Source organism: Schizosaccharomyces japonicus (genome assembly GCF_000149845.2).
Source record: "Schizosaccharomyces japonicus yFS275 unplaced genomic scaffold supercont5.1, whole genome shotgun sequence".
In the NCBI taxonomy this organism is placed as follows: Eukaryota; Fungi; Ascomycota; class Schizosaccharomycetes; order Schizosaccharomycetales; family Schizosaccharomycetaceae; genus Schizosaccharomyces; species Schizosaccharomyces japonicus.
In genome coordinates, this window is record NW_011627860.1 from 3,686,094 (window position 1) to 3,696,241 (window position 10,148).

The 10,148-nt window shown below is 41.5% G+C and overlaps 6 protein-coding genes across 6 annotated transcripts; 3 read left to right on the forward strand and 3 right to left on the reverse strand.

Moving 5' to 3' along the window:
- Positions 1-196: 196 nt before the first annotated feature.
- On the forward strand, positions 197-575 carry SJAG_00273 (hypothetical protein; the record flags this gene model as incomplete). The annotated part of the gene is made up of 2 exons (XM_002171527.2): positions 197-312; positions 365-575. Coding segments are annotated over 2 exons (327 nt in total), but the record flags the coding sequence as incomplete, so codon positions are not given.
- Positions 576-625: 50 nt separating this feature from the next.
- SJAG_00272 (DNA replication factor C complex subunit Rfc5) lies at positions 626-2,002 on the reverse strand (the record flags this gene model as incomplete). The annotated part of the gene is made up of 5 exons (XM_002171526.1): positions 626-659; positions 717-796; positions 890-1,464; positions 1,534-1,726; positions 1,808-2,002. The coding sequence occupies 5 exons, from the start codon at positions 2,000-2,002 to the stop codon at positions 626-628; spliced, it is 1,077 nt and encodes a 358-aa protein (XP_002171562.1).
- A 598-nt stretch (positions 2,003-2,600) lies between these two features.
- On the forward strand, positions 2,601-4,153 carry SJAG_00271 (ribosome biogenesis protein N). The gene is made up of 3 exons (XM_002171525.2): positions 2,601-2,737; positions 2,799-2,917; positions 3,037-4,153. Exons 1-3 carry the CDS (start codon positions 2,698-2,700, stop codon positions 4,063-4,065), a joined length of 1,188 nt encoding a protein of 395 aa, XP_002171561.1. The 5' UTR covers positions 2,601-2,697; the 3' UTR covers positions 4,066-4,153.
- SJAG_00270 (eukaryotic protein) lies at positions 4,073-6,632 on the reverse strand. Its single transcript, XM_002171524.2, has one exon. The coding sequence runs from the start codon at positions 6,067-6,069 to the stop codon at positions 4,354-4,356; it is 1,716 nt and encodes a 571-aa protein (XP_002171560.1). The 5' UTR covers positions 6,070-6,632; the 3' UTR covers positions 4,073-4,353.
- Positions 6,633-6,958: 326 nt separating this feature from the next.
- SJAG_00269 (transcriptional coactivator) lies at positions 6,959-7,865 on the forward strand. The gene has a single exon (XM_002171523.2). It carries the CDS (start codon positions 7,087-7,089, stop codon positions 7,531-7,533), a length of 447 nt encoding a protein of 148 aa, XP_002171559.1. The 5' UTR covers positions 6,959-7,086; the 3' UTR covers positions 7,534-7,865.
- Positions 7,866-8,213: 348 nt separating this feature from the next.
- SJAG_00268 (C2 domain-containing protein Fic1) lies at positions 8,214-9,390 on the reverse strand (the record flags this gene model as incomplete). The annotated part of the gene is made up of 2 exons (XM_002171522.2): positions 8,214-9,242; positions 9,349-9,390. 2 exons carry the CDS (start codon positions 9,388-9,390, stop codon positions 8,214-8,216), a joined length of 1,071 nt encoding a protein of 356 aa, XP_002171558.2.
- Between the last annotated feature and the right edge of the window lie 758 nt (positions 9,391-10,148).

Below are 10,148 nucleotides of genomic sequence, written 5' to 3' on the forward strand. Positions count from 1 at the left end.
TTTGTATTTTTTGTACTTGCAGCGTTTTTTCGCAAGCGTTAACGGTGAGTTGTAAATGCGCAGTGTGCACTCGACGAATTTAAGTGGCAGCAATTGACTCGGTGAAAGCACTTAGTTTTATCCCTGCTTACACTGACACACTGCTTACTTGTTTTGTTTATGCTTTTGTGAGAATTTATGTCTAATGATTTGATTAGCGGAAACATATTTGCTGGGTTTTCCGAACAAACGTTCTGCAGTATTAATGGAGGATGTAGCAAAAGAAGTGAATACAGCAGGAGCCACTTCCGTTCAAGTTCTTCGTGAAATTGGGTATGTCATTCTTTTTTATTTTGTACAAGTACAATTGACTCTAACACAGCAGCGTCATTATCGTTGAAGCAAGTGAACAGTTTTTACAAACACTTGAGGACATCCGTAAAGAGGAATCTTCTATGATTTCAGAAGACAACGAACCTCTATTTACCATCGAAATCGATAAACCTGTCTCTATTTACGGCGACAAGAAATCCTCAGTTGAATTTACTTCTCCCGTTTCTGCTTCTGCATCTGCATCTTTTATCGGTACTCCTTAGCTTGACATTAATGCGTGTCAAATGGTTTGTTCCATTTTTATGTTTTCCCATTACATGTTTTCGATACTCATTCCCATGAGTGACCTAATGAAATGAATGTTAGTAAAATCAATAAAGTAGACAAACAGAAGGACAACGTACATGGCATACAGCTTCATAAAGAAAGCGACAAATGCCTCTAAATGGAAAATAGACTTGTTGCCCATGTGAATACGATGTTCCTAAGGAAAAATACGTTAGCAAGCATAGTTGAGGAATTGCAACAAAGTGCGCATAATTTGCACACCATGCTGAAAAAACACATCAATACATACATAATTAGCCGCTGAAGAAATAATGGGAGCATGCAAGTCAGGTTTCACTTTTGCAAGCAATGCGCTTGCAAGCTCTTTGAGTACGATGGAAGGTGGAATGCAATGAGAAAGTAAGTCATAGAGCATTGAACGAACGGAAAGAATACGATTTGGACTCTGCTCCGCAATCATGGCATCTGCAACCTTATCGATAAACTCCTGCCAGTCAGGTTTCGGAATGCTGCCTGTGTTTCCCATTATCTGTCTAGAACCAGGTGCTTTTGCGTACAAAGTCTCCAGAATCAAGAGAGCCTTGCGCAAATTACGATCAGAATCCTGTGCAATCTTGTTCAGTAAACTAGGTGCTGCTTCAAGACTCTGCTGTTGTAACACTTTGGTCAACACAGAAACAATCTCTGTATGAGTTGGGGCGGCTACCCTAATTAAAAGAGTACGCGAACGAACAGGCTCAATGATTTTTGAAGTTGAATTCGCAATAAGAATCAGACGAATGTTGTCTGAGTATTTTTCCATTGTTCTACGCAAGGCAGCTTGAGCATCACGAGTGAGACTATCAGCTTCATTGATAACGACAGCTAGCATTGAATGTTAGTTTTGTAGACAGAGGATAGGCACTTTAACACCTAAATTTGCACCAAAAATACCTTTAAACCGTTTCTTAGCCTGAATGTCCACAGGAGCAGATTGAGCAACGTCTTTAAGTAATTCTTGCATTACAACACGGTCGTAATTGCCGACATCACTGGGCGTGAGTTCCAAGTGATATAGACTTGAGACGATGTTCACTTGGATTTTACGATTAGAGGGCGTCAGAAAGACACGTTGGTCAATTTTTAGCTAACAATTGTCAGTCGAGTCCATAACAGCACCTTTAGTTATGAAAGAAACAAGGAGATTACTCTCATAAAATTAACAAACCTTTTCAGCACCAGGGCCGAAGAGTTCTCGTAAAAGAGCAACAACTCGTGTTTTTTTTCCAGCACCAGATGGCCCATAAATCAGCAAATGCGGGAATTCGTTAGATGCTGCCAAATGTGTCAAGCGTTCTGCTTGTTCAGTATGATAATCTAAATTAGCCAATGTCTTGGGGCGATATTGATCAAGCCAAAGCATGTTAAGTGAGCTAGATTCAGTAGTAGTATAAACAGATATAAAGGAAAATGCTGTAAAAATTCACAGATAGAAAACTGGCTAACGAAATAAAAAACACAACAACTGACGCTGGTAATACGAGACAGAAGTTTTTTATACCCTTGGTACGAATAAGAGAGTTTCGGCGCTATAAAACACGAATTACACTAGCAGACAAGTCCAACTAAGGAGGACACGAAGGATATTGCTGAGTATGGAAAGGGAAGTTGGACAAATAGAAAACAGTTTGTTATTCGGGACAAATTCTACATACAACTTGAATAATCAAATGGGGCTTTCAATTATATGTTGAACGAAGGGTTGAAGGCGTAACATTATTCCGTAATTATAGAATTATGACTGGGATTTTGTTAAATTATAATAAAATATTAAATGAATTCATTCTCAAAAAATAAGTAGTCAGTAAGTATCTCATAACCATAAGGAAGTTTATGTGTATAATTTTGCTTAAAAAGAAATAGAATCACTCACAATTCAAATGTCAAATTTCAATATAGAGTTCTCAACGTGCTATCCACGTGAAAACGTTAACCGCGTTTTAACTCATTAACATTTCACGTGCGTTACTCACCACCAAAAACTCACCGCCAAGAAGATCAATATGACCACGCCTATTTCCTCCCGTAACAAGCTCTCTCTACGTTGACATTTGCAAAATGAAGGTTTTGTGCGGCGATGAGCTTGGTCAAATCAAACGTATGACGGCTCTTTTTCTTTTCTGTTGTCGAATCTTGAGTACTGACCATGAATGTTTTAGTTGTCAACATAGCGAAGGGGGTGGACACGTCGAACCCAGACTCTGAAAAACCAGAGATTGTTCGAGTTCCTAGCACTGACCGGAAACAGAGAGTCTTGTTTATGTCAAAATTAGATGAGGTATGTAAAAAGTAAGGAAACTTTCTCTACTCTTCAATGAGTGGGAATTAAACTTTTGGGCTTTCAATTTTCATTTCCAAACTGCATTCATGAAATTGGAATAAATATTGACCTCATAGGACCTCGTAATCGTGCTGAGAGCCGATGGAATTTTGGAAAAACGCAACGTCAACGACGTGACTGAGTTTATTGATTCATGGAAGGTCCCAGATGACATTTGGGAAGATGGAAATGTCGTTTCTTTCACGTTCAGTCATCACTGGATATTTATTGCATTTGCTGGCGGCAAGTTGTGCTTCAGAAACCTAGTCACTGAAGAAATCCGTTCCTTGAGTGTAAAGGGCCCAATCTCTGCCGCTGCGGTACACCCTCGCATCCCTGGCGTGGTTGCTGTTGGCGGCAATGAAAACGACATTGCTATTTACTCGTGTAATGAGGAATTGGACGATAATTATAGTACATCTTCTTTATGGGACTCCGCTACTTGGAAATGTATCTTTAAGGGCAAAAATGTAAAAAACGACCGGTTAGATTTGCGTGTTCGGATTTGGATTACTGGAATTGCGTTTACCGAGTCTATTACACAAGAAAAAGACGGTATGGTCACCGTAAAGGATAAAAAAAACCCTCTTTTACAGTTTGCTACCGTCACTCATTATGGCCATCTTCGTTTCTATAATACGACCAAGTCGAGACGGCCCAATGTCAGTATGGACATTTCCCAGTCTCCTTTAACTTTACTTCGAAGTATCCCGAATACTCAATGCCTTGCGGCCTCGGATAAAAAGGGAAGGGTGTTTTTATTTGATTATGCCAAATCGCGAATTGTTGGCAATTTTTTGGGTGTCAAAGGCAGTGCTACTTGTATCGATTGTTCTCACGGATTAGTCGGCATAGTTGGATTGGATCGAAACGTTAGAATCTATACGAATGAGCGAAAACCACTGGCTAATGCATACATCAAAATTCTGCCTACTTCTATTCTTATTTTGGACGAACGTGACACAGCTGAAATCAAGCAAGAGGAAGAACAGGTGAAGGACGAACAAGAGGAAGAAGAATTTTGGGAAGGCATCCAACAACTTCACAATGAAGAAGAAGAGAAGCCGCGCGTCAAAAAGCAAAAGGTATCCTCTCGTTCTTCGTAAAAACTTCTCACGTTGTTTAGGGATTGTAGGGTGTTTTAGAAAAAATAAACGTATATTTCATAATAGTAACAAGTTTGGATACGGGAAAAAGAGGTTGTAAAACAGTGCATTAGTTGTCTACATAAAAACTAAAAAAAATGTATTGCAAATGCAGTTTGCATTAATAACCTAAAAGCATGGGAACGATAATGGGCAAAGTTAACATCCCGTCACTCGTTTAATGTTACACACGAATCGAACTCGTGAAGGGCCGGAATTCCTGATATCGGCATGAATCTGAGCAAGTGTTTAAAGCCTGGTATTGTGTTTTTCTCGTAAGGCATCTTTTACAACTGAGCGCGCCATTTGTACTCGAATTGTGAGCCGGCTTTCGAACTCATTGTTGCTTCCAAAATCACGAGCGGCCTTAAGAAAGCGGTCGCATTCCTTCAATTGTGTCTGGTCAGTGCTTCCCGTTTCATACAGAGCAACTGCCATTTCATACAACCCAAAGCCTACGGCCCAACGCTCACTAGTTTTTTTGTCCATACCACGGAGTTCTTCCAAGAGAGGAAAGCATTCATTAACACGACCAAGATTCCGAAGAACGGCAACTTTAATCAGTAACTGACATGCCATATCATCTTCATCCTGCCAGGGTTCAACACGCTCGAGGTCAAACATCACCAACTCGTGTTGATTCATACGGCGAAAACCATTCCAGACATAAGTTAACTCGTATAAAGGAGAAAAACCAACGTATTCTGCAAGCCCACCGTGACCTCCTGCAGTCTTTCTACGGTTAATGAGCTTCAGTAACTTTCGTCGAATGTGAATATCAAGAGGAGCTGTTGTTTTAGCGACCAGATCATAAAGTGGTTCTAGCAAGCTAGAAGCAAATGAGAGCGATTGTGGATTTCCGTTTACACGCACGTCTTGCAGAAAACAGGCAGCAGCAAAATATGAGTAAAGTGCTGTGCTCGAGTCATTTAGCTTTGATAACTGAAGGAAACTACGAGCACTTTCAACGTATTTGTGACAAAAAGCACTGTCAAGAGCATGCTCAAATACGATGAGAACCTGTAGTTGCTTCAGTTGAGGTGCAGGTCTCGTCAACATTTCATCAAGGACTTCCAGTGCTTCTTCCGATTGCTTAATCATGGACAGAAGTTTAGCCCTGTGAAGAGGCCACATGGGGCCTGAGGGAAATGTCTTTTGAATGACTTGTAAACTTTTGAAACAATCGCCTGCCGGCCATCCATCTGGTTGTTCCGGAGTGGTTTTGTAGATATCACAAAGTTGTACTGCTCCGCTGTAAAATTGAATCAATGCAGCAAAACTAACAGCAGCAAAAAAACTTGTTGGGTAGGTATGGTTAACTGTCCACATTGTCTTAATAGCCCAGTCGCGATCACTATTGTAACCCAAAATGTTTAAGATACGAATCATTTTTGGAGGCAAAAGCGAAATGAGCAGTGTAAACAAGCCGCTGCATAACAGTGTCGCAGACTGCACGAACTCATTAATCCCGTCTCGGCGTGGATCGCCAGTTGGAGGAGCACCTTTAACAAAGGTCTCGTAACGTTTCTTGGTAATCTTATCAAATATTATATGAGCCTTTCTCAGTTTGTACACAGCTTTCACGCTAGTAACAATTGATTCAGAACAAAAACCAATGAGCGCACTTAGGATGAGTAAAAGTCCGTTCGCTACTTGGTATTCCACACCGGGGTCAAACGTTGAAAGAGTGATTGAATGCTTCACAGCATGAGCTCGGTCCTTTTCTAAAGATTTGTTGGCTGCAGTTATCGCATCTAATGATGCTGTAAACTTTGATGGCTCAAACGTAAGCACTGCTTCTATAAAAACGATGACGGCTCGTCCACACAAGTGAAAAGAACCATTATCCTTCGCGAAAATGGTCCTTGCTTCAGTCATATCATCGTTCAAAATGCAATTGAAGCCATTGAGGACTTGGGAAAAGCGTTCCAATTGAACGTCCGGGTCCTCTTTTCCAGACACCATCGATACAAATCCAAGCAGTATAAAAAGGAGTTATAAAGATACAAAAGGGTTTTTGAGAAACCAACCTCCAATAAAGTTTCAACAATCGCAGTTACTGAAAGAATCGTGTCACACGGTTGTGTAATAAACGATTGGAAAAGAAAAATACAGAAAGGCTTGTTAGGACCCAGGCAGGAAACTACGGTTGAGAATTGCGCGTGTGTTTACGCACTAATAGTACACAGGTCGTCTATAGTGACTTTTAAAGTCAATTGCGCCTGATCTTCGTTACGTTATCAAGGAAAAGCCTGAAAAGGCGTTAATTTACTCGAAAAAAATGTCGGTTCTAAAGAATTCGTAAGAAACGTACTGAATACACGGCAATTGCTAGTAATAATGCAGAGAATGCTGTTTCTTGCTAATTCCCGTATCGTTGGGTAGTTAAAAGTGTTTGGTAGAGGGCAGAATCGGAAAGCCTGGGGGTGAGAGACGTCATTGTTAATAAAGTTTATATCCACGACGTAATTAAATAAGGTTTCTCTTCGCGACAATAAACGAACGCGTAACATACCTTGAGTTCGTGCCCAATAGTCCTAAATCTAATTTATACGCATTTAGAAGCTCATAAATTCAAGAATACGTTTGTTTCTAAGCGACCAAGAATACGCATAATTCCACAACGAGGCAACTATTACTGTCGCTTGGCGCCATAACCACGTGGTTCTGCAACCGAATCAGCGAATACACAAAAAGGTAAGGTTCCACGTGAAACTGTAACTGGGTTAAAGTTTCGTGACGTACAATTGCATGACTGCATGCCGACGTAATACATGCGGCGGTAATTGTGCTGACGGACAGTAATGATTGGTTGCTGGGCGAAAATTCTAGCATTTTCCGCGGGGTATATATAGCGAACGCGTCTGTTCGCCTCTGGAAACATACCTGTCCTTTACCAAATACATTTTATCTGGTAAACCGTGTATACCACCTTAAAAAGCATATCATCGACTGACAAGGTCTTTAATAAACATCATAAACATGTCTGAATGGGATTCCGTTACGAAAATCGGCAAGCGTGCCGGTCCCGGTGCCCGTACCGTTGTTGCTAAGAGCCAATCTCAGATCAACGCTGCCCGTCGTGCCGGTGCCGTTGTGGCCACTGAAAAGAAATATGCTGTCGGCAACAAGTCTCAGGATCCTGCTGGTCAACATTTGACCAAGATTGACCGTGAAAACGAGGTCAAGCCTCCTAGCACAACTGGCCGTTCTGTTGCTCAAGCCATTCAAAAGGGAAGACAAGCCAAGGGCTGGGCCCAAAAGGATCTTGCTCAACGCATCAACGAGAAGCCCCAAGTCGTGAACGAGTATGAGAATGGACGCGCTATCCCCAATCAACAAATTTTGACTAAGATGGAGCGTGCATTGGGTGTGAAGCTCCGTGGTCAAAACATCGGTGCTCCCCTCGGTGGTCCTAAGAAGAAGTAAACTGTTTAGCGAGTGCTTTATTGCACAAGGTATTCAGCATCCTCAGTTATGAACGCGCGCCGTGAATGTGACGTTTTTCGTTCTTGGTTCGACAGCATTCTTTCATTAGACATAATACGCGTCCTGTAAAAGCTCGTCTCAGACTTGTCATAAGGAAGTGGTTCTCGCCTTTTGGAAATTCTTGGCGTTCTTTCTTTCAAACGTCTTTTTGTTTCTTTCCTCTCCGCGTTTTTTTATTTCCAATTTTTTTTTTCTTTTTTTTTAACAATCTTACACGAGTGTAGATAGGCAATGAGAATTGTTCATTCGTTTTGTTATATACGGTGTTACGCTTTTGATGAGCTGTGTAATGGGTGGTAAAGTTAATTTTGGTGTGTCTTGTCAACCGAGTAACTGTATCTGAACAGGATGCTAGATGGGGTATCGTTAGGCGTCTTAAAACGACAACGATTGTTAAAATCGTTAGTGGTATTGTATGAGTGAGAGAAAATGCCAATGCAAAACTTAAATGCAGAATTGAGAAAGAGGGAGGTGTATAAAACAGTATGCAAAGTAGAAACGTGTTGGGAAAGGAAACGTCAGCCCAAGTTTGGAAATTGAGCTGTTTGAGTCGTATGCGTGAGTTGTAGCAGTCATGGTGGACATAGTAGAGTTATATCCATTCTTTAAACGTTGAGTCATTAGTACGTTTGCCCTGTTGAACGCATATAATGTTCCCGATGAACAGGCGGTGTCGGCGGCAATTGATGCTGGTTACGGAGTGGGTCTGGTTCGCCCAGTCCATAGCGTTCAGAGATTCCTTGCTCATAAAACGCGGCAGGGAAATAGTCGGCATCTTGTGTTAGTGAACGAGGCGGATCTGGTTCTGAAGCCAAAGGGGAATGAATGTAGTCGCTTAGGAAACTACGTGAATCACCGTCCTCCATATCGTTGGCCTCTTCGTTACCATTGTCGAAGACACTTAAGTTTCGACGATGTGGGGGAGGCGGGAAAGGCTTAAGACCGTCCGACTTGTCCTGTCTGCCGTAGTCATAAATATCAGTTTCGTCAATAACAGTGTCAAGACCCGTATGGAGAGCGGGAACAGTGAAGTCGAGCGAAGCTTCGTCACCCAATTCTGCAGGTGGCTGTGGCAGCGGACGCATGGGCCGAGTGGACAGAGAAGTGTACGATGTTTCTTCCCGGTTGCGAACAATGGATGGGGTGAGTCCCCGCAGAACCGACTCATTGTCCACAGTTGAGGACTCTTCAGAGAACGTTGGAATGATTGAGACGTTATTTAACGGCTCATTATCAGCAACAAAATTTGTGTCAGCCACGATAGATGGAGTTGTGATTGTTTTCGAGGAGGACTTGGCAAAGTAAGAAGGGTCGGTTGGTTCAAACTGGACCTTTATCAAAACTTGACCCGCAAAACGATAATTTTGCTGAATCTCAACCCAATCTTCAAATTCGCCTTCTTCTAAAGCTTTCTTAATGCTAATTACTGTATCGCCAATCTCCAGAACACGTTTACGGAAACCCGTACAGCAAACGGCCACCTTCATGACATTGTATGCTTCACTTTTGATATCAAAACGTAGTTCTGCATCCCACACGGGCAATTGACCACCTTTATGGTTTGGACGAGTTCTTTTCACAACCTCACCAATCCTGCACACGCAGTACGGACTCTGTTTTCCCAATAACTGGCGGTTGTCCAGGTTCCTCTACAATTCCCGTTAGCTAGTAAATTCTATGAACCAGAACTGAAAAATGACAAAACACGGAAATCACCAAAAAAAAAACAAAAAAAAAAAACAAAACAAAACATACCGCTTTCTGGACATACACGACCAATTCTCCCAGAATAGCCATTTCTTCTATATACAAAGATGAAAAAGATTATAGCAAAATTGCAGCAACAATGCTGCGATTTGGTCCAAAAGTGGTTGGTAGAAGTCAGGCTACCGAACTGGTGTGTTTGTTTACATTGACCGGTACAACAGCCGGCGCCAAAAAAAAAGCAGATCGGCGCGTGAAGGTGACCTGTACAGTCTCAATATGTGTCGATCATGGTGTCATTGAAACGCGATTCATCAGACGATGCTATTTCATGGTTCACTTTCGAATAATTTCATATTATTGAACAACATCATTTCCAACTACGGAGGGCGAGAAAATTAGTCGTAGCACGTTGTTGAGTTTATTCTCTTTATGTTGTTACTTTTGCGTATTTTAGTACCGTGGATGTGTTTAGTATATTATAGCGTATTAGAGTCTAAATTCAAGCCCATAAGGAATTAACAAAAATAGAACCGTGAACACTGAGAGAAGCCGGAGCGGGTTGAGGCAAACGCTATTTGCTTAGTTGTTCGTTGTTAGCGGGAGGAGAAGCATGAAAGAATGTGCTCTAGCCCTATCTAGAAGATTAGCGGGTTTTAATTTCTCTCAATTCAATAATAAATCCAGAAAAAATCGGAAAAAAATCAGGAAAAATCCGAACCTATCTTCTTTGTTCGCAACAATTACTAATCGCCTAAAAAAACCAAAACACACGCCCCTCGTGACACTTTCACATAGTACTTACTTAGCACAGACCCTCCTCGTCCATCTACTGCAGCATACTGCTCCCT

What these genes read in the sequence shown, in the direction of transcription:
- SJAG_00269 (XM_002171523.2), top strand. Translation starts at nt 7,087, where the DNA reads ATGTCTGAATGGGATTCCGTTACGAAAATCGGCAAGCGTGCCGGTCCC.
- SJAG_00270 (XM_002171524.2), bottom strand. Translation starts at nt 6,069, where the DNA reads ATGGTGTCTGGAAAAGAGGACCCGGACGTTCAATTGGAACGCTTTTCC.
- SJAG_00271 (XM_002171525.2), top strand. Translation starts at nt 2,698, where the DNA reads ATGAAGGTTTTGTGCGGCGATGAGCTTGGTCAAATCAAAC. An exon ending in TGAGCTTGGTCAAATCAAAC is followed by an intron (nt 2,738 to 2,798) that starts GTATGACGGCTC and finishes TGAATGTTTTAG; the next exon opens with TTGTCAACATAGCGAAGGGG. An exon ending in TTATGTCAAAATTAGATGAG is followed by an intron (nt 2,918 to 3,036) that starts GTATGTAAAAAG and finishes TTGACCTCATAG; the next exon opens with GACCTCGTAATCGTGCTGAG.